A 23,556-nucleotide genomic window follows, 5' to 3' on the forward strand; every position below is an offset into this window, starting at 1 on the left:
TGGTGGGATGTACCGAAGCAGTACTCACCCAGGGCGGGACATAGAAATCCCTGACCGCAACACTGAAGCTCCAAACCGGGCCTCCGCCCGAGCAGCCACAGTCAAGCGGTAATGCCTGGAGAAGGTATGGGCCGAAGCCCAAGTTGCCGCCTTGCAAATCTCTTCCAAGGAGACGGACCCGGCCTCTGCCATCGAGGCCGCCTGAGCTCTAGTGGAGTGAGCCTTCAGCTGGATAGGCGGCACCTTCCCCGCGGCCACATAAGCCGCTGCAATGGCTTCCTTGACCCATCTTGCCACTGTAGGCTTAGCAGCCTGCAGACCCTTACGAGGACCTGCAAATAGGACAAACAGATGATCCGATTTCCGGAAATCATTGGTCACTTCCAAGTATCTGATGATGACACGTCTCACATCCAGATATTTGAGAGCAGAGTATTCCTCTGGGTAGTCCTCCCTATGAAAGGAAGGGAGACAGAGCTGCTGATTCACATGGAAGCGAGAAACAATCTTGGGCAGGAAGGAAGGCACTGTGCGAATAGTCACTCCGGCCTCAGTGAACTGCAGAAAAGGCTCTCTACATGAGAGCGCCTGGAGCTTGGAAACTCTTCTGGCTGAAGTGATAGCCACCAAAAAGACTGCTTTCAACGTCAGGTCTTTCAGAGATGCCCTCGACAAGGGTTCAAAAGGCGGCTTCTGCAATGCTCTTAGCACCAGGTTGAGATTCCACGCAGGCACCACTGAGTGCAGAGGAGGGCGCAGGTGATTAACTCCCTTGAGAAAGCGCACCACATCTGGCTGCAAAGCCAGGGAAACACCCTTCAGGCGGCCCCTGAAGCAAGTCAGAGCCGCTACCTGGACTTTAAGGGAACTGAGGGACAGGCCTTTCTCCAGACCTTCTTGCAGGAACGCCAACACTGAAGAAATTGGAGCAGTGAAGGGAGAAAGTGAGCCTGCTTCACACCATGCTGCAAAGACACGCCAAACCCTGGCGTAAGCAGTAGAAGTAGAGCGCTTCCTCGCTCTCAGCATAGTGGCGATGACCTTGTCTGAGAAGCCCTTCTTTCTCAGACGCTGCCGCTCAATAGCCAGGCCGTAAGACCAAAGGGGGAGGGATCCTCCATCACCACGGGACCCTGATGTAACAGGCCCTGCTCCACTGGCAGCCGCAGAGGATCGTCGACTGAGAGCCTGATCAAGTCCGCATACCAGGGACATCTGGGCCAGTCCGGACCCACCAGGATTATCCGGCCCGGATGCTTTGCCACCCAGTCTAGCACCCTGCCCAACATGGGCCAGGGCGGGAACACATAGAGAAGCTCTTGTGTCGGCCACTGTTGGAGAAGAGCATCTACTCCCAGGGATCGAGGGTCCCGTCCTCTGCTGAAAAAGCGCGGCACTTGGCAATTGGCCGATGACGCCATCAGATCTAGGCTCGGCTGGCCCCAGCGCTTCGTGATGTCCAAGAACGCCTGAGCAGATAGCTGCCACTCTCCGGGCACCAAGGTATGGCGACTGAGAAAGCCCGCCTTGACATTCATGACTCCGGCAATGTGGGCCGCTGACAGCTGTTCCAGGTTCGCTTCCGCCCACTGGCATAGATTCATGGCCTCCTTGGCTAGAGGGGCGTTCTTGGTACCTCCCTGGCGGTTGACATAGGCCACAGCCGTGGCATTGTCCGACAGGACCCGTACTGGCTTCAACGCCAGTACCGGGATGAATTCCAAAAGCGCCAACCGAATGGCTCTGAGTTCCAGGAGGTTGATAGACCACTTTGCCTCTGCAGGAGACCAGAGCCCCTGTGCTGTCCTTCCCAAGCAGTGGGCTCCCCAGCCCGACAAAGAGGCGTCCGTCGTGACGACAATCCACTCCGGGGTCACCAGAGGCATTCCTGCAGACAACTTGTCTGTCTGCATCCACCAGCTCAGCGCCTTGCGCACTGCTGGGTCCAAGGGAAGGTGCACAGCATAATCCTCCGACATCGGAGTCCAGCGCTGCAGCAGAGAGTGTTGTAGTGGTCTCATATGAGCCCTGGCCCAGGGCACTACTTCCATCGTGGCCGTCATAGAGCCCAACAGCTGCACATAGTCCCAAGCCCGAAGAGGAGAGGCTACTAGGAACTGGTCCACCTGAGCCTGAAGCTTGAGAATCTGATTGTCTGGCAGGAACACTCTGCCCACTTGGGTGTCGAATCGAACTCCCAGATACTCCAGGGACTGAGTCGGGCGCAGCTGGCTCTTCTCCCAGTTGATGATCCACCCCAGGGAGCTCAAAAAAGCAACCACCCGGTCCACAGCTTTGCCGCACTCTGTATAAGAGGGGGCTCGGATCAACCAGTCGTCCAGATAAGGATGGACTTGTACTCCTTCCTTTCGCAGGAAGGCCGCGATGACCACCATTACTTTGTAGAAGGTCCGCGGAGCAGTAGCCAACCCGAAAGGGAGGGCTCTGAACTGGAAGTGTCGGCCCAGGACTGCAAAACGCAGAAAGCGTTGATGAGGAGGCCAGATGGGAATATGCAGGTACGCTTCCTTGATGTCCAACGAAGCCAAGAACTCTCCTGCCTTCACTGCCGCTATAACAGAGCGGAGAGTCTCCATGCGAAAGTGCCGCACTTTCAAGGCCCGATTGACCCCTTTGAGGTCGAGGATAGGCCGCACAGAACCTCCTTTCTTTGGTACCACAAAGTAAATGGAGTAACGTCCCTTGCCAGTCTGATTTTCTGGCACCGGAACGACCGCACCCAGGCGGATCAGGTTGTCCAAGGTCTGCTGCACTGCCACAGCTTTGACCGGAGACTTGCAGGGAGAGAGTACAAACCCGTCTCTTAAGGGTCGGCAGAACTCTAACTTGTAGCCGTCTCTGATGACTTCCAGCACCCAAGCGTCTGAAGTTACTTTGGTCCACTCGCCCAGAAACAAGGACAGGCGTCCTCCAATCTGCACTGGGCCATGGACCAGGACCCCGTCATTGGGTACGAGACCCTGGGGGAGGACCGGAGGACGCACCTCCGGGACGGCGGTCTCTGCGAAAGGAATGCTGCTTGGGGGAGAAGTTCCTTTTGAAGGAAGAGGAGGCAGAGGAGCCCGACTTGCCCGGACGGTACCGACGGGCTTCTTGAAACCGTCCTCTGGAGATACCGGGGCGAGCACTGGCCCGAGCCCTGACCTCTGGTAACCTCTTGCCCTTAGACGTGCCGAGATCGGTCACGATTTTATCCAGCTCGACCCCAAAGAGCAGCTTGCCTTTAAAAGGCAACTTAGCCAGGCGGGACTCAGAGGCGTGGTCCGCAGACCAATGTTTCAGCCAAAGCCAGCGCCGCGCAGAGACTGTCTGAGCCATGCCTTTAGCCGAGGCTCTCAAGACATCATACAGTAAGTCTGCCAAATAAGCCAAGCCCGATTCCAGGGCCGGCCAGTCAGCCCTCAAGGAAGGATCCGAGGGGGAAGCCCGCTGCACCATCGTGAGGCACGCCCTGGCCACATAGGAGCCGCAAACTGAGGCCTGCAAACTTAAGGCAGCCGCCTCGAAGGACGACCTTAAAGCCGCTTCCAATCTTCTGTCTTGGGCGTCCTTTAGGGCCATGTCACCTTCCACCGGCAACGCCGTCTTCTTAGTCACCGCAGTGATTAAAGAATCCACGGTAGGCCAAAGAAAGGCCTCACGTTCACTTTCAGGCAAAGGATAGAGGCGGGACATAGCCCTAGCCACTTTGAGGCTCGCTTCCGGGACATCCCATTGAGCCGAAATTAAGGTGTGCATGGCATCATGCACGTGGAAGGTTCTAGGCGGGCGCTTCGTCCCCAGCATAATGGCAGAGCCAACAGGGGCTGAGGGAGAGACGTCCTCTGGCGAGGAAATCTTCAAAATGCTCATGGCCTGCAGTAACAGGTTGGGCAAATCCTCTGAGCGAAAGATCCACGCTGCAGAGGGGTCATCCGCTCCATCCGAGCGGGAATCCGTCTCCTCCAAGGAATCCCCAAAGGACCGTTGGGAGAACTCAGATACGCTGCCCTCATCTACATCAGAGGAAACAGCGTCCTCTAAGGCCTGGGAATCCACCCGAGGGCGTTTACTTCCGGGGGCCTCAATCCCGTTATCGGACAAGGGAGAAGGGGCAGCGTTTTGCATAAGGAAAGCCTGATGCAGCAGCAAAATAAACTCGGGGGAGAAACCCCCCAGACTGTGTATTTCAGCAGCCTGGGCCACAGCCCTAGACGCACCCTCAACCGGCGCTCGCAAGAGCGGGGGAGCAACATGCTGCGCATCCAAGATGGCGTCCGGCGCGACACTCCGCGAAGGAGCCGCGCGGGAAGAACGGCGCTTAACTTTAGCCGCTTTATTGCCGTCGCCCAAATCAAGGGCGGCCATGGCATGAACGTCTCCCAGCTCAAGGGCGGCCCAAGAAGAAGCCGTCCGAGCAGAGTGGCCGGCCAAGATGGCGGAGGCGAGCAGCGGGGGATGGGCGTTTATGGCGGGAAAAACCGCCGTGCCGGAGGAAGACCCGGGACACTGACCGGCCTCCAAACTGACACCCAACAAGGGCGAATCAGACTTTAAAACCCCCGCATCCCCGCTAGAAGCGCACACGCGGTCCGGGGAGCGATTCTTCGCGCCCTCGCCCTCCGACGCCATAGGCCACGTGGAGATCAATCGGGGAACCCCCTGCCCGCTATAAAAAGGTAAAAATTACCTGCTTCTCGCTCCGAGCTGTAACGACCTGGTGTCCCAGTGAGTAGCTGCAATAAACGTCGAAATAAATGCCCTTACGGACGTCCAAAATTTTTTTTTTTTTTTAACGGAGCCAGCGGGAGGGGGGATAAAAGGAGGGACCTGGCGCCACCAGGTTTGCACTTGCTCAAGAAGAGCCCTCAACCCCAGGCACTCAACAAAACCTAAAAATTAGGCTTGGAGGCCTAGCCAGAGCTGCTGCTGTGTGTGACCACCACCTGCTGAGATAGAGAACATACTGAGGAGTTTCCGGCAGCACATGACCACATATAGGGAGGCAAAAGGATTGCTCTCTATCTCCACCTGCTGGTAGATGGACACAACCCACCAGTCTATGGATTGATCAGCATGATGATATGGAATATACATTTTAAAATGCTTCATTTAAGAACATAAGAATAGCCATTTTGGGTCAAACCAATGGTCCATCTCGCCCAGTATTCTGTTTCCAACAGTGGCCAAGCCAGGTCATAAGTACCTGACAGAAACCCAAATAGTGGCAACATTCCATGCAACTGATCCCAGGGCAAGCAGTGACTTCCCCATGTCTGTCTCAATAGCAGACTATGGACTTTTGCTACAGGAACAACTTGTCCAAACCTTTTTTAAACTCATATGCTAACCACTGTTACCACATCCTCTGGCAACGAGTTTCAGAGCTTAACTATTCGTTGGGTGAAAAAATATTTCCTATTTGTTTTAAAAGTATTTCTATGTAATTTTATTGAGTGTCCCTGGTATTTGTATTTTCTGAAAGAGTGAAAAAATCAAAACAAACAACACTTCTACCCATTCTATACCACTCAGGATTTTACAGACCTCAATCGTATCCCCCTCAGCTGTCTCTTTTCCAACCTGAAGAACCCTAAGCTCTTTAGCCTTTCCTCATATGGGAGCAGTTCCATCCCCTTTATTATTTGGTCGCTCTTCTTAATACTGACAAATATTGAACATTACACAAAACAAAAAGCACCCAGGGCCTCCAAAAAATGGGGATTAAAGTCTTTAATCATATATTGAAGGAACAATACTTGAATGGACCCGACACGGTCCGTGTTTCGGCACACAGCACCTGCCTCAGGGGTCGCAAGAAACAGCTGACAACATGCGGCGGTATTGTGAAAACAATACAATTGTAAGGATCAATAAACTGCAACGCTGTGTGATCCCCTTCACGTAGAGTAAGCACAAAAAGATCTCTGGTGAACAAACGTGGTCCTTCAATAGCGGACTAGATCTTTTTGGTAACAGTGGTTAGCGAATGAGAAGAACGGTAAAAAAAAAAAAAAACTTAGGGGGGCAACAGAGGGTAAAAACTGTACAACAGGTATGGATGCTGTTCAAAAATACCATCCTGGAGGCCCAGGCCAAACATATTCTGCCAACTGGAAAAGAAAGACAGAAGTCCAAAAGACAGCTGGTGTGGTTGAAAAGTGAGGTGAAGGAAGCTATTAGGGCTAAAAGAAACACCTTCAGAAAATGGAAGAAGGAACCGTCTGAAAATAACAAGAAGCAGCATAAGAAGTGTCAAAGCAAATGCAAGGCGCAGATAAAGAAGGCCAAGAGGTATTACGAAAAAAAAAGATAGCATTAGAGGCAAAAAAACATAGCAAAAACATTTTTCGGTATATTAAAAGCAGGAAGCCAGCAAAAGAATCGGTTGGGCCGCTGGATGACCGAGGGGTAAAAGGGGCAATCAAGGAAGATAAAGACGTAGCGGAGAGATTGAATGAATTCTTTGCTTCGGTCTTCACCGAGGAAGATTTGGGTGGGATACCGGTGTTGGAAATGGTATTTCAAGCGGACGAGTCAGAGAAACTTACTGACTTCACGGTAAACCTGGAGGACGTAATGGGGCAGTTCAGCAAACTGAAGAGTAGCAAATCTCCTGGACGGATGGTATTCATCCTAGAGTACTGATAGAACTGAAAAATGAGCTTGCAGAGCTACTGTTAGTGATATGCAATTGATCCTTAAAATCGAGCGTGGAACCGGAAGATTGGAGGATGGCCAATGTAACGCTGATTTTTAAAAAAGGTTCCAGGGGAGATCCGGGAAATTATAGACCGGTGAGTCTGACGTCGGTGCCGGGGAAAATGGTAGAGGCTATTATCAAAAACAAAATTACAGAGCACATCCGAGGACATGGATTACTGAGACCAAGTCAGAACGGCTTTTGTGTGGGGAAATCTTGCCTGACCAATTTACTTTAATTCTTTGAAGGAGTAAACAAACATGTGCACAAAGGGGAGCCGGTTGGTATCGTGTATCTGGATTTTCAAAAGGCGTTTGACAAGGTACCTCATGAAAGGCTACAGAGGAAATTGGTCATGGAATAGGAGGAAATGTCCTATTGTGGATTAAAAACTGGTTGAAGGATAGGAAACAGAGAGTGGGGTTAAATGGGTAGTATTCACAATGGAGAAGGGTAGTTAATGGGGTTCCTCAGGGGTCTGTGCTAAGACCACTGCTTTTTAATATATTTATAAATGATTTAGAGATGGGAGTAAATAGCAAGGTAATTAAATTTGCTGATGACACAAAGTTATTCAAAGTCGTTAACTCGCGACAGGATTGTGAAAAATTACAGAAGGACCTTACGAGACTGGGAGACTGGGCGGCTAAATGGCAGATGACGTTTAATGTGAGCAAGTGCAAGGTGATGCATGTGGGAAAAAAGAACCCGAATTATAGCTACGTCATGCAAGGTTCCACGTTAGGAGTTACGGACCAAGAAAGGGATCTGGGTGTGGTCGTCGATAATACACTGAAACCTTCTGATCAGTGCTGCTGCTGCGGCTAGGAGAGCGAATAGAATGTTGGGTATTATTAGGAAAGGTATGGAAAACAGGTGTGAGGATGTTATAATGTTGTTGTATCGCTCCATGGTGCAACCGCACCTTGAGTATTGTGTTCAATTCTGGTCGCCGCATCTCAAGAAAGATATAGTAGAATTGGAAAAGGTGCAGCGAAAGGTGACTAAAATGATAGCAGGGATGGGACGACTTCCCTATGAAGAAAGACTAAGGAGGCTAGGGCTTTTCAGCTTGGAGAAGAGACGGCTGAGGGAAGACATGATAGAGGTATATAAAATAATGAGTGGAGTGCAACAGGTGGATGTGAAGGCTAAAAGGCTTCCGTGACAACACTAATTAAGTACGTACATACTTGATAATCTCATCAAATCAAGGGTGAACACTCAGCAAAGGTTCCAGCCAATACAGCCTCTCTAGATCTTCAACAGTATATCTTAAACCTTCTAAACAAATTACAGCTGGATGAATTTTGCACAACTGCACAATACACAGCTCTGCACAAAGACCTGGAAGCAGTATTGGCTTGCAGAAATTCCTTCTCCACATGCCAATCATGTGCTCAGGTCTGCAAGTTAGAATTTACTATACTGCTCAACCTAATAAACTATAATCAAAAAGAGAATGAGGAGAGTGGCTATGCATCAAAATGCACATCCTTCTGTTCTGCAGTCTGATGTCCGACTGTTAATTTGAACTGTAGCACTGAGCAGTGTCTTGCATGGTTGCAATCAGGAGTCAGGCACAGAGCAGATTGTGCAGCCACTATCCTACTCCTCTTACCATGTGATCAACAAGGCAGAGAGGGAGAACAAGAAGGAAATAAAGATAGGAGAGGGGGGAGAGAGAAGGAAATAAAGAATGGGGGGGGAGAAGAGTGAAGAACAAATTAGGGGACAGAGGGTGAAGGCTGGGAATTGAAGCTGCCGGGGGGGGGGGGGGGGGGGGGTTTGAACTGGCCACCTCTGAATGTCAAGACCGGGGCTCTAACCACTAGGCCACTCCTCCACTCCTTGTGATCTTGGGCAAGTCACTTAACCCTACAAAATTAGATTGTGAGCCCTCCAGGGACAGAGAAATACCCAGTGTACCTGAATGTAACTTACCTTGAGCTACTACTGAAAAAGGTGTGAGCAAAATCTAAATAAATAATAATATATATACACAAAGTTACAGTGTATGCAGAACTTGTAAATATTGTGCACAGAATTCCTCCACGAGTAATTACTCAATACCTCAGAAGTATTATTATATAAGCCACATTTACACTTCAAAAATGTAAAAGTATTTGTATACAACATTGTTTCTGATACAAACAGATGTAACGTTAAAAAAATATATAGTTAAGCCAGGTTGCTACAATAGATTTAATTGGGATAGTCTAACACAGAGGTAGATTCAAGAAAGAATGCCAGAATATAGGTGACAAGGAGTACCTAATAAGGAACAGAAACTATATGACCCATATATGGCAAACAAAAATTGATATAACCTTGATGGTGTGTGAGGCTGAAGACCATCCAAAGAAGATTTTTCTCCAAAAATATGTGTTTAGGGAAGGAGGAGAAAGGAGGTTCATGCAATTTGCACACTGTAAGAAAGGCATCACGCATTATGGGGATAAGGGAATGGCCAATGAGCACCAAGGATGCACATGTATGGAACAAAAGAGGTTGGTAAGAGTACAGGAAATAACTTTTTATGTATAATGAGAAATAATATGAGAAAAATATAATCTTTTATGTACAATAAGAAAGAATAAGAGAAATCACATGATTAATAAGAAATGAAACTTAGCACAGTATAAAAATGCAGAATGAAGAAGCCAATATGAGCAGATTTTGTAATTGTCTGAAAGTCTTGCTTACTGTGTGACAAAACTGCTCCAGAGGGAACAATCATTTTTTTGTACAGACTAAGAGAAATACCAATAAAGATTTTGATTGGTGCACCTATCTAAGTCTGATTGTCTCTCTTTTACCAGTCAAGGAGACCTTCTCCAAGGCTAAGGTGATTTCTCCTCCTAAGGGGCAAGGGAAGGGAAAACAATGCTACGTCAAAAGGCTAGTGTAAGTGCCCACACTTAACTGCTAGCTGTTAGGCGCATAACCCCCTGTACTCTATAACCTGCATGCCAAACCCCTAGGCATGCCCTGACCCACCCATGCACTTCCCCACTAGAGCTAGAGTTGCATGCAATGGAATTGGTGCATGCCACATGCAGAATAGTAACTAAGGCCAGCTACATGCACAAATGCCAACTGGTGCCAATTAGCAACAATTTAAGCAGTCAGCTGTTAACTCCAATTAACTGCCAATTTTTAAATTAAGTTACATGCGCAAATGTCCTTATTCTATAGCACGTGTGCAAGGTTGCATGCAAGTTTATAGAATCCAGGGGTTAGTTTTTAAGCCCATCTGGAATTAGGTACCATCTGGAATGCCTTATATCATATTTCTTGATCTTTAGCACCAACAAGAGTTTCTCTTGTAACTCTCTCTCAAATATTTGTTCCTCAGTTGTCATCCCAGCTCTCTCACTGGCTCTCTCAATATACAAACAAAATCCATGGTAGAAGGCTGTATCCTGGTCAGGGGAGAAGCTGAGAGCCTGCAGAACTTGTTACACACAGTGGATCCTGGTCAAGAAACACACTGAGCTCTCCTTACCAGGTTCTGGTCATCAAAGGCCCCTGAACAGAATTCCTGGTAGAAGTCTGGGTCAATGGGCGGCAGATCGTCATCTGACAGTGAGTCAGCCAGGGTCACAGAGTCTGATTGGTCCTTGTATACCTGCAGCTCATCATCGCGAATACGTAGCATTTTCTGTTGCACCAAGCGACAAGACAAAGAGAACTAGTAAAGAAAATCATGATTAGAAAAACAGAGAGGAAACAGAAAATAAAGGACAACACACACACTCTATATCAGGCTTGTCCAAGTTCAGCCCTCAAGGGCTCCAAACCAGCCAGATTTTCAGGTTTTCCATAATATGCATGGAAAGATTCGCATGTGGAGGCAGTGTTGAAATCCTGAAAATCTGGCTGGTTTGCAGCCCTCAAGGACTGAACTTGGATAAGCCAACTCTGTACTCTTACTCCAAGGTAACAAAATGCCTGACGTCAAATGGAAGCTTCCTCATGACAACAGAACATTTGTGACTGCCCATGAAGAAATATGGCAGCTATGACTTGCAGATCTTACTCCTGGGATTAGCATGGCATCAGAGCAACTAAGCAGCTTTCTCTAGAGCTGGAGTTAAAATGGACCACCTGAGAGGCTTTAGTTCACTTCCATACCCAAGTTAGCAGGTCAAGGGCCAACAACGCCAAACAGGAAAAGTCCAAGACTGCAGTAAAAGGCAGAACAAGTGACACCCTTTTGTTTGCTCATTGCTTGAGGATGGGTTTTGAGAGTTGGCTTCAGCAAGATCCCACACTATGAAAGTGCTGAGATGTGCTCCCCATGGAAAGAAATAGGACATGTGGATGGACATAAGAAAAAGAGAAGACAAGAATAAAAAGCAAAACAGAACCAAGAACTACAAAAGCCATTTCAAAGTACTATGTGCTATCTGCAGGGGTCAGAAACGGTATGGAGGCACCCTAGGTTTTACTCATCTGAATTCAGGAAGCAGCCATTTATTTTCAACAGAAGTGATGTCACATTTTAGCACTCCATAGAACTTGTTATCATATGGCTGTTCTATCTCAAAATAGAAGTGACTGTTCCCATGAATCACTTTAAAATGTGAGCAAATGTAAATGGGTTCTTTTATTTTAGTTCTGGTGGACCAACAACATGTTTTTTTTTTCCTTTCAATTTTTTTATAGTGTTACATAAATGCAGTGTGCATATTCACTATTTCACTATGGGGTTCATTTTCAAAGCACTTAGACTTACAAAGTTCCATAGACTTAAGTTCCACAGTAACCTAAGTGCTTTTAAAATGTATTTATTTATTTTTGACATTTGTAATCCCGCATTAGCCAGAGTAGAACTCAGGTTCAATGTGGCTTATATAACAATTAGAAAAGCATGAACATGTGCAAAATATTAACAGAAAGTAAAATACATCATATAATGTTAGACCAGTAAAACATGAGTTAGGAGCAGATGTAATAAGTAAGCATAGCTCAAGTTATCTGCAGCAGGGCTCACAGGAATAAAATGGGCCCTGCTGCATATAACTCGAGCTAAGCTTTAGTAAAAGACCATCTTAGTGATTTAAGCTAGATAATTGAAATATGGAGGAAAAAGGTAAGGGCTAGGATTAGCTGGGATAGATGGGAGTAGTGGGACATGGGAAAAGATGGAAAAAAAATACACCTCTATGTCATGCAGTTGCAGGAAATCTTAGATCCTGGCCTGACACACACACACAACAAATCACAAAAAACAAACACTATTCTATCCCTCCCTCCCACACAAAATCCACTTTCTTCCCCTCCCAAAAAAACAAGCAAATCCAAAGCTATTTAATTGTCCTCTGGGGAAAATATTTCATATGCTGAAATGATGGATAAGTACATAAGTATTGCCATACTGGGACAGATCGAAGGTTCATCAAGCTTAGCATCCTTTTTCCAACAGTGGCCAAACCAGGTTACATGTACCTGGCAAGATCCCAAAAAAGTACAATACATTTTATGCTGCTTATACTAGAAATAAGCAGTAGATTTTCCCCAAGTCCATTTTAAAAATGGTCTATGGATTTTTCCTTTAGGAAGCTAGCCAAACCTTTTTAAACCCTGCTAAGCTAATTGCTTTTACTACATTCTCTGGCAACAAATTCCACAGTTTAATTACACAGTGAGTTAAGAAACATTTTCTCTGACTCAATTTAAAATGTACTACTTTGTATCTTCTTTGCATGCCCCCCTAGTCCTAGTATTTTTGGAAAGAGTAAATGCGCGATTCACGTCTACCCGTTCCACATTTTATAGACCTCCCTCAGCCGTCTTTTCTCCAAGCTGAAGAGCCCTAGCCACTTTAGCCTTTCCTCATAGGGAAGTTGTTCCATTCCCTTTATCATTTTCGTTGGCCTTCTCTGTACCTTTCCTAATTCCTCTATATCTTTTTTAAGACGTGGTGACCAGAATTGAACACAATATGCCTGGAGAAGGCAAGAACCTCCATAACCCCCTGCCTTGGTAAGATACTCACCCGAGCTCGAACCTGGCACTGCCGCAGCCTGCATTTCTGTCGGATCTTATTAGGGCCTCCAAACTTTTTCATGTCACGGCAGAAGTCACACTGACCACAGTCTTCAGTGCGGCTGCAGGACTCACACTCACCACACATGCGTGCTGACCGCTTGATTTGTTGCTGAAAGCAAGGAGAAAAAGGACAGAATGTGTCAGGTGGGGGAAGAGAAAGTGTCAAGCAAAGAAGAAAAGTCAATCGCAAAACAGAGAAATTCCTTTTAATGCACACAAAAAATTAAAAGGAGCAGTGGAAATCCCAACACCACATGTGCCTGTTTCCTGCAGGAGGCTGTGCTCTTCTCTCTGACTGAAGCACCGCCAAGAGTTATTGTTGGGAAACATGCCCCAGCTACTTAGCCTTACCTTGGGAACTGATCCTTTCTTGCGGTCATTCTTCATCTCTGGAAGGCGATTTAGTCTCTCTTCCCGCTCCGCCCTCTCTTTTTCAACCTCCCGCTCTCTCTCCTTTGACTTCTTGTGTCGGTACTTTATTTCCAGGCTTGGATTTTTTTCTAAAAAGAGTGGATAGGGAGGAAAGACAAACGTCAATCTGCCAACCTCCTCTGAAACAATCAACCCAATCAGGAGAGTAGCTTTCTCTCTGTACTACTTCAATTCTAAACCACAGTTCTGTTATATAATCTGTGTGTGACTCTGAGCAAGTCTAGTTTTAATTCTCACATCTGCATGTGTCTCACGTTCCCCATCTGTATTTAGTTAATAACATGACCCTCTCTGGTTTGGAAGAGGTCAGACAGCAGGAGCTGAGAAAAAAAACAAACCCCAAAAACATGCTGGCATGCCCTCCATTCTAGAGATGGCTGCCTAGTCAGATCCATTTCTAAACTGAGCATGAGATCAAGCTTTCAAAACTCTTTCAGAAGTGTCGCCTCTTCCAATGGGTGCAAGCTCCTCACCTCGACACTGTAAGCAGTACCACTCCCGGATAGCCTTAGCCATCTTTTCTGTAATACTGATGCAGTAGCCATGGAACCACTCGTTGCAGTTATCACAGCCACTGAAGGAAAACAAAGAACACATTTTAGCAAAACCTCTGCTCTAGAGAAAACTTTGGCAGACTTCATAATTTTTGATTGGCAACTGTGTATTTCTAGGATAAGCAGCATAGAGGGGCATAATCGAATGTCGCCGGCGATCTATTTTGGCGGCGGCGGCGCAAAAGCTGGCTGGAACCATATTTTCGAAAAAGATGGCCGGCCATCTTTTTTTTCGATAATACGGTTTAGCCCGGCCAAATGCCAGAGTTCGCCGGGGTTGAGATCGTCGGTTTTGTTTTTCAGTGATAATGGAAAAAACTGCCAGCCATCTTAAACCTGGCAAAATGCAAGGTATTTGGTCATGGGAGGAGCCAGCATTCGTAGTGCACTGGCCCCCCTGACATGCCAGGACACCAACTGGGCACCCTAGGGGCCAGTGCGGTGGACTTCAGAAAAAGCTCCCACATGCATAGCTCCCTTACTTTAGGTGCTGAGCCCCCCAACCCCCCCCCCCCAAAAAAAAAAAAAACCCACTACCCACAAATGTACAACACTACCATAGCTCTTAGGGGTGAAGGGGGCAACTACATGTGGGTACAGTGGGTTTTGGAGGGCTCCCATTTACCAGCACAAGTGTAACAGGTGGGGGGGGGGATGGGCCTGGGTCCGCCTGCCTTAAGTGCATTGCGGTACCCACTAAAAGTGCTCAAGGGACCTGCATACACGCAGGCCTCTAGGACTTGTTGCTGCTATATAACCTTGGCACACCAGTTGACACCTGAAGACTAATCTCTTTGAAAAAGTCCTTTATTTGAAAAAGCACGTTTACTCACAGTTAACTGCAGATCAGAGGTTGTGCCCCACTGGCAAAGAGTCTCCCTGGTACTGAGCTTAGCAGTAGGTCAGAGCTGGCAGAATGGTGTACAATGCCCTCTTTCAGCAACATTCAAGGTAATAACTAAGTTCTCTAATGTGGGTAACACATGAAAGGGATCTAAAAGTGGCTGACAAAAATGGCCACTACCTCATGGACTACCGGAAACAAAACTGGACACACTCTGACCCAGTTAGCAGGGGGAAAGCACCATGGGAGTACAGCCCACTACCCTCCACCCACCACAATGCATTGCTGATGTGACTCTGCAGTGCACCTAACAGAAAAGGTGTCACACTCACCTGAGAGCCACATCACAACCAGGGAAAGGCTGTCAGAGGATAGAATATATTCTGCTGTCATGGAGGTGGGTACGGCATTTGAGGCTGGCATACAGGCTGGCAAAAAAGGTTTTTAGTTTTATTGTTTTAGTGTGGGAGGGGGTTGGTGACCACTGGGGGAGTACGGGGAGGTCATCCCTGATTCCTTCCGGTGGTCATCTGGTCAGTTGGGGCACCTCTTTGAGGCTTGGTCGTGAAAATTAAAGGACCAAGTAAACCCGGCGAAATACTGCTGAACGCCACTTTTTTTTTTCCATTATCCACGAAAGCCGGCCATCTGGTAGCCACGCCCATGTCCTGCCTTCGCTATGCCGCCCACACGCCCCCTTGAACTTTCGCCGGCGAGGCAATGGGAACGCGGCGATGCTGTCAAAAAAGCTGCTTTCGATTATACTGATTTGGCCGCTTTTGCGAGATCGCCAGCCATCTCCCGATTTATGGCCGGCGATCACTTTCGAAAATAAGCTTGATAGTCTGTTTTACAGTTCTGGGATCTTGCCAGGTACTAGCAACCTGGACTGGCCACTGTTGGAAACAGGATACTAGGCTTGATGGACCTTTGGTCTGTCCCAGTATGGCAATGTTTATGTTCTTCACCAAAAGTGAGGCAGTTTAATAATGCATGACAGCATCATCACAACATTGTTCTTAACCAGGAGATTCACTTAAAATGAAACCTACAGCACTAAACTGGTCCCATCTATGTAACTAAAGACAATTAATTATTTTATTACAGTTCAGACATGCAGCTAACTATCCCTGCACTCCACTTCTGACAATGGCTCTGATGAACATCTCCTCAGTTTCTCTAGTTATATCATCAGAGTATAATAAACCATTATTGCTCGTTTCGTCTCTTTAACAAGTACAAAGAAGTCTGGTAAAACAAAACATGCTTCCAAGCTATCCTCATGCATGTTTTGAAAATATGCTGGTAAAGAAAGTCAAATTCTTACATCATAAAGCAATTGATGTCCGGTTTGCGGCAGATGCAATATACTGGGGCATTCTCACCATTCTCAGACTTCACTTCCCCAGCAGCTGGGAAATCAGGGTCAGAAAATTCACTGTCCTGAAAAATAAAGACAGAAAAAGCAGTCATATATACCAATGAAAATACACAGTCATGAAAACTCTACTTGGCCATTAGAAACCGATACTCTGATTCTAGCTTGTTAGCCAAGTTCTGCTCCATCTCCACAGATGAGGACAGCACTGCTCTTTCTCCCCCTCTGAAGCTGCCTCCTACAGAGTTATCAGACCTGTCATCCACCCTGCAGTCTAGAAGGGGCTGCACTGACAAAGTAAGCTGTATCCCTCACTGCACTGACAAAGATGCTGCACAAAATTATAACAGTATAACATAATAGTAAAAACATTACACTGGTTAAAATTTTGGCCAGTGAAGCTGCAGACAACATGGGTTTTTAGCCAAGTAACTCGGCACTGTCGACCGAACAAGAAACATCATAAAATCAGAGTCCAGGCTCCCAATGTAAGAATCAGGGAACCAACCCCAAATACTCACCATCTCCGTCTCCCGTCCTTTCTTATAGTCCCTTGTTATTGTTCACTTTCCGATCTTCCTCACCAGGCCTCAATATTTTCTATCCCCACCTTTTCCGGTCTTGTCGCTTAGTGACATACGGTTGCCTCTTCCGCGTTCCAAGCCTCGTTCTGGCATTCCACCCAAGAAGGTCATTAAATGTTTTTGGTTTCGCCAAGAAGGTTAAATGACAGGAGCGGGCACGATCCTATGTGGTTCCATTATCTGGGCTGAAGGTAGTGGGCGGAGCTTACAGCCATATTGGCCGGAACAAAACAATTGCTATCGCTATTTGAAATCAATAGCAAACTTGTGAGGTTTTATTAAATAACCTAGGTTTTACATTCTCTCTTAGGAGGGGATCGGGGGCGGGGATGTAAAGGGAGCTTGGGGGAGGGGGCTGGGGAGTTTTCGAGGGGTTCTGTGAAGGGGGGGGGGGGGGGGGGGGAGGGTTATATTCACAATGTATCAGTGCACCAGGGCTTGCTTTGTTATTTGCAGACTAGTGCTGTATTGTGGGTTTCAGTTCTATGCTATATGCCTTTATTTTTTTCTGGCGCAATACTGAAATCCACAATACAGCAGTGCAAATAACAAAGCGAGCTCTGGAGCACTGACAAATACGTTTTGAATATAACCCTCCTTCACAGACCCCTCGAAAACTTCCCAAACCACCCCCCCCCCCCCAAATCCGCTTACATCCCTGACCCGATTCCCCCTAACAGAGAATTCAATAACATCAGGAGAGCAAGTAGATGGGTATGTCTGAAATTTTTAAGAAAGCTGAGATTAGCATATATACCCAACTGAGCATTTAAAAGTCTGTTCTTTAATGATGCCTCATGCTCAGAAATCAGCCATAAGGACAGTTATCCAAACATTATCACATGCACACAGGCATGCATACACACATTGCAAAAGTACACAACTTCTACAGAGTACATCCAAAACTTGTATTTTTATGTTTAATCATCTTTATTCAAAGCACAACATGTTAGTAGATAAGCTTCATACAGAACAAGAAAACCAGTGAACCATCAACATGGCACAATATAAACTTTTACAGAGAACATACCTGAAGAACCCATTCCCTCCCAAACTCCCCTCCCTCACTCCCAATAAGCCCATCCAACTGTTTCCATCCACCAAAATAACACAACAGATATACAGATCAGTAGGACCCAAAGTAGTACAAAACAAGTAATTTCATAAACAACACAGTTCATACCAAACTGTTTAACCATCCATAGGTTTTTCCTTTGGGTTTAACAAGCAATACCATGTGCGTGCAAGGTCATTAAAACAAAGTTAAAGCAAATGCCCAAAAATATGTAGTGGTAGCAATAATGAAACAGTGATGGAATATTCACGTTTGGCAGCCAACAGATTTATTTTCCACTGAACATAATTAACTTTGTATGAACTTGGCAGCCAATAGTGTGCTGTTTGCTAATGTATTTCATATTTTGGCAGTGTATTCTTTGCATGATAAAATCACACTCATCTATATATAAACACACAGCCAGGAGACAAAGAGTAACAAACAAACAAGAAAGCCTTTTACAACCAAACAGACTTGAAGAAGAAATAAATGTATACAACATAACTGGAAAATGTTGGCACATTTAGATTGACTGGGCAGAACTTCTGTATGAAGGAAGCTCTTCCCTCATTATTCAATACTGTCTTTGAAATAATAATAATAAAACAATCTAGTGCACTTTTATAATATTTCACTGCATTCCAGAAAACAAAAGGAGCAAGTTCCCTCATCCAATCTTTTTCTTTTGATGTACCCACAAGAAAATGATATTAAATGCTCCCAGGTCTCAACCTGATTAATGGTTTAAAAAATTTATACTCGTAAATAGAAACTCTGAATGTTGAGCACCTGATTCTCATAACAAGATGTTTGTTTTGGTGGCCCTTTACCAGGTGAAAAAATCTCTGCATGAATGCAATGTCTGCTAGGGTGCTAGGGAGTCCCTATAACCAGCTTCTCCAAATGACACACTGATTACGATTTTGAACAAATTACTGCTCTAACTGATGAAAGGTTATTCTGTTCTAATGGTTCCTCTGTGTGCATCCATATGCTGTACAAGCCGGCATGTTTGAAAATATAAGTGAGATTAAAAAAAAATGCTACCAACAATAAGGACAATGTGGATGCAGCAGCTGAAAGGTTTATTTGCTTTGTTTTGGGTGTACTAAGATGGTGGCTGTGCAGTGGGGACAGCTTCAGCTTTTTGACGTCATGCCATCTCCTGTTCTCAATCTAACCTTCTTGGTAGAGGGACTGTCTCTCTTTGGGGTGACATGTTCGATGGTTTGCTGACGTCAAGGTCCCATGTGATAGTTCGTCTCCTCTTTACCCAGCTTTGGTTATTTTCAAATGTTGTGTGTATTAGTGATGAAAGAAAGTTGAAACAAGCTTGTGAATGGGAGATTAAGTAGCCTGGGTAATGGGTCATGGATTTCAGTTACATTTGGTTTATTTTATTTATTTGTTTATTGGGTTGCAGGTAGTTTCTGTGTTGCCAGTGGGCTCACAGTCTTTTTGTACCTGGGCAGTTAAGTGACTTGCCCAGGGTCACAAGGAGATAGGTCTATATTTGTTTATTGAACATTCTAGTTTTCAGCTGACTTGCAACCTATTTCAATATGTGATATGTATTGTTGATAATCCTAAAGGAACACTGTCCAGTATAGCGAACTTTCCCCTCTGTTTACTAAGCCGCGCAGCAATGCCGACACAGCCCATTCAAAGTGAATGGGATGTGTCGGCATTAGCACATGGCAGCCACTAGCGCGGCTTAGTAAAAAGGAGGGTTTGTTTTTGCATTTGAGTGAAGTTGGAAAATAATACTTTGGTCTTTATCACTGCAAGTTTTCCAGTAGATTGCACACATATGTTGAAAAAGAGTGTTTTAGTGTATGACTAAACTTCACAGCATTAAAAAAAATTGACTCTTTTTGGGCTTGTTTTTGAACTGATATCGCTTGTTTTTTTTAATGGACAAAAAAGCAAGGACAGCTGAAGGAGGATATCAGGAAGTCTTTAATATTAACAGCTAAAACAACGACCTGACACTGCCATGTTTTGACACAAAAGCCTGCATCAGGGGTCTATTGAGTCTACATAAAAAGGAAAATAAATAACTAATTAAATTAGCGTATTAGATAAATGAAAAGTGACATGTTACAAATTAACTTATACAACGCTGGCTGAATGAATAGAAGTTCTTTAAAAAGTAGAAAACAAACAAAGTCAAGCATCTATTGCTAAAGAATATGGTGTCAATTCCAGTCAAATTTCATGTATCTGAAGCAGAAAGACCAGCTTCTGGAAGACTGGCAAAACAATACAAATCCACACAGGAAACGTAAACGGGCGGGAAAAGCTGAGGATGTAGAAGATGCTCTTCTCCGGTGGTTTTCTCAAGTGAGGAGCAGACAGTTTCCTGTCAGTGGTCCATTGCTTATGGAGAAAGCTAATCAGCTAGCTGAAAGTCTTGGACTAACTGAATTCAAAGCCACTGTTGGATGGTTGGAAAGATGGAAGGAGAGGAACAACATAAAATTCAAGAAACAGCATGGTGAAAAACAAGACGCTGATGACTTTGGCGCTGAAAATTGGGTTGTTTTAGTTCTTCCATTTAATAAGCTTGATAACTAACCCCTCCCCTCCTTAATCACAGAAAATCATAAAGATCAGAAAAGAATGAACTGACTTAAAGGCAGAAGCCTCCCAGTCCTCCACAAGGACAACAGGGAGCTTGGTGCCCCCCCCCCCCCCACACACACACACAAGGGCTGTGCTGATAGGGAGATCGATAGCCCCCACATCAAAAAAACACAGGAGTTTAGTGGCCTCAATGTACTTCTGTTACAAGCAAATCACAGAAGTTCAGCAGCTTTCCTATGGGGGCTGACACCCGGGGCGGATCGCCAATGCGCCCCGCCCACGGGTGCAGTGCCCCCCCCCTGGTGAAAGGACACCCCACCCCAGCGAAAGAAACCCCCCTGTTCCGGGGCAGAGGGAGCATGGAAACGAATGAAGCTGACTGGCAAGCAGCACCCCCCCCCAGCGGCGTGCACCAGGGGGAGTTTCTTTCGCTGGGGTGGGGGTGTCCTTTCGCTGGGGGGGGTGGGGGCGCTGCACCCAGGGGGCGGGGCGCATCGGCGATCCGCCCCGGGTGTCAGCCCCCCTAGGAAAGCCACTGGGGCTAGATGTATCCTAGACTGCAAACTACTGTCCAGTGGCAAGCATACCCCTTTTTACTAAAGTATTAGAAACCTACATTAGTAAACAACTCTATATCTGGAAAAACTCTCTATTTTACACTGGTCACAATTTGGCTTTAGGTCATCACACAGTATGGAAACACTGCTGCTAGTTCTAACTATATATGTCAAACAACACCTTTGCAAATGCAACCAAGTAATTCTTCTCCAATTCGATATATCGGCAGTGTTCGATACAGTTGATCACATATTGCTACTCGAACACCTGGATCAGATAGGAATAACAGGGACTGTGCTCAAATGGTTCATCAAATTCCTTTCAAATTGAAGCTATTCTGTCAAGCAAAACAACCAACTTTCCAACTTCTGGTCTCCTAACTGTGGGGTCCCCCAGGGATCTCCCCTCTCGCTAATCTCTTTATGTCATCTCTTGCCTCAATACACCTGGGACTTAATGAACTACTATTATCCTATGTGGATGAGATCCTGCTTCTCTTACCAGTGACAGCATCAAACATAGATCAAACTCAACCTGTAGCAAATGGTATGACGGATGTTAGCACCTGGGCCCTGACCAATAAACTGAAATTGAATGCGCAAAAAACTAACGTCCTGTGGTTCTGAAATCATGGAGTTGAGGTCCCATCATCAATGTCTTTAACCAATGGTCAAATCTTTACAGTCAAATCTGAAACCAGAGCACTAGGGGCCTTGCTTGATACATAACTTACCTTCTCTTCCCATATTAACCAGCTATGAAAGAAAACACTATTCAAAATGAGACAGCTACATCTAGTCAGATCATTCTTCGACCAAAAAAGCCTTTGCACTACTAGTCCAAATGTTAGTACTACCTCACTTGGATTACTGTAACTTTCTATTTCTTGATATTAAGTGTCAATATCAGAAAAAACTGCAAATCATACAGAACACAGTTGCTAGACATACAGATTGAATAGATATACTAGTGTTTCAACTCATCAAAACATGCTGCACTGGCTTCCCATAACAGAAAGACTCAGGTTCAAAGCTGCTTGTTTAGTTTTTCAAATCCTATAGGGCTTTACGTCTGAACTGCTGACTAAGACCGCTTTGTTATGTCTGTTCCAGTCTAACAGACTGAAACAACAATTGATGCTAGCATCACCGTTCCAAAAGACAAGTCGAAATCAGAAGATTTTTTTTCAGTTCTCAATTCCCCGTTCTTTGAGTCAAAATATGGAACTCTCTTCCCATTCCCATCAGAACAGAAAAGAGCTACCTCAACTTCAGGAAGAGGCTAATAACCTTTCTCTTCCCAAAAACGGCTTCATAACAATTCGTCATGACTTCTACCTCCTAGTATCATGCATTATCCTTTCCTTAATGTTCTAGTCTAGCTTAATTTTGTCCAATCACTTAATGCCTTATATTTTCTCTCCTACTTATGTGGTATTCTTCAAGTCTGACCTCTAAGATCACCTTCACATAATTCTGTTTCTTTGGTATTTTTCTCAAATATTCATCATTTGCTCTTTGTACCCTCCTTCCCTCCAATACTTATCACTCATATTTGTCCTTCACTGAAAATGTCTCTGTGTTAATTCAGAGTCTGTTTGAAACAAACAAACAGACACTTGTTTGTTTATGTCCCATTACTAGGGCTAAGCAAGGCTGTCTATGGTCTGTGAGAAGACCAAGAAGACACAAGCTAGCTAATTGCCCTACTAGATCATAAATAAGGGAATAAGTTATGTATACAAAGCTGACTGATCTGAAAAACTAATTGGCAATAATTAGGATTTACACGCATATCCAATTCTATAACGGAATGCGCCTAAATCCTGTCACTCATAACCATTTGGGGGGTGTTTAGGGGACGTTCCCAGATTTTGTGTGTGTTGATACAGAATCACATCTAAGTGTGCCTAATATAAGGACCCTTTTATGAAGCTGCGAAAAAAGGGGGCCTGTGCTGGCATTGGCGTGTGTTTTCGATGCACGCTGAGACCCCCTTTTACCACAGTGGGTAAAAGGTAGGTCTTCCTTTTGTGCAGGAAATGGCTGTGCGGCAAGTAAAGCACTTGCCACGTTGCCATTTCGGCGGGGGGGTCCCTTACCGCCACCCATTGAGGTGGCAGTAAGGGCTCCTGCTCTAACCCAGCAGTAACCGGACAGTGATTACCACTAGGCAAACACCAGCACTACAAAAATTAATATATTTTTGTAGCGCCGGATATGATGGCGCGCTGGGGGTGGGAAGTACCGCTGGGCTGCTGCGGTACTTCCTTTTTAGCAAGCAGTAAGCCCACGATGGGCTTGCTGCATATAAGCAGGTCTGTTTGCAGCCACGTACAGTTAGGCGCAGCCTAGTGCTAAGCTTGATTCTATAAAGGATGCATACTCTTTATAGAATCACACTAAGTGCATTTCATCTTCGGTGCTGATTTTTAGGCATAACTTATGTTTAAATCTGTTTATTGACGTATTATATAAAACATAGATACATAATGTTCAGCGAATAACCTTTCTAATACAACAGACAACTATCAATCCGTCCACATACGTCAAAACATTTTCTTCTTTTTAACCCCAAACAGCCCCCCTCCCCCCACCCTCCCCTCCTTATAGTTAAAAACCTTTAAAACCTTTTGTTAACAGAATCCCCAAAACCCACTTTTAACATAATGTCTATCAGACCGTACTAATACACACATAACTGCCCCTCCCTCTGAAAACTCCAGTATCTTCCACTATTATTGAACAAGCTGCATACCCTCCATCTACCCCATAAAGGACATGGAACTCCAGCAGTGAACCAA

The 23,556-nt window shown here is 45.5% G+C and overlaps 1 protein-coding gene across 3 annotated transcripts in view; it reads right to left on the reverse strand.

Annotated features, from left to right (window-relative positions):
* CXXC1 (CXXC finger protein 1) overlaps positions 1-16,755 on the reverse strand; it is a 79,993-nt gene extending 63,238 nt beyond the window's left edge. Inside the window, exons 1-6 of one of the 3 annotated variants that reach the window (XM_030193913.1) lie at positions 16,490-16,755; positions 15,918-16,033; positions 13,666-13,766; positions 13,112-13,260; positions 12,708-12,869; positions 10,212-10,367 (exon numbers count right to left, since the gene is read on the reverse strand). In XM_030193913.1, coding sequence (XP_030049773.1) covers positions 10,212-10,367; positions 12,708-12,869; positions 13,112-13,260; positions 13,666-13,766; positions 15,918-16,033; positions 16,490-16,492 — 687 coding nt within the window. In that variant the 5' untranslated portion in view covers positions 16,493-16,755. Of the gene's footprint in view, positions 1-10,211; positions 10,398-12,707; positions 12,870-13,111; positions 13,261-13,665; positions 13,767-15,917; positions 16,034-16,489 lie in introns of all 3 variants that reach the window. The other 2 variants (XM_030193912.1, XM_030193915.1) reach the window with 2 other exon arrangements.
* Positions 16,756-23,556: the final 6,801 nt, after the last annotated feature.

This window comes from Microcaecilia unicolor, chromosome 2, assembly GCF_901765095.1.
Source record: "Microcaecilia unicolor chromosome 2, aMicUni1.1, whole genome shotgun sequence".
Taxonomy (NCBI): Eukaryota; Metazoa; Chordata; class Amphibia; order Gymnophiona; family Siphonopidae; genus Microcaecilia; species Microcaecilia unicolor.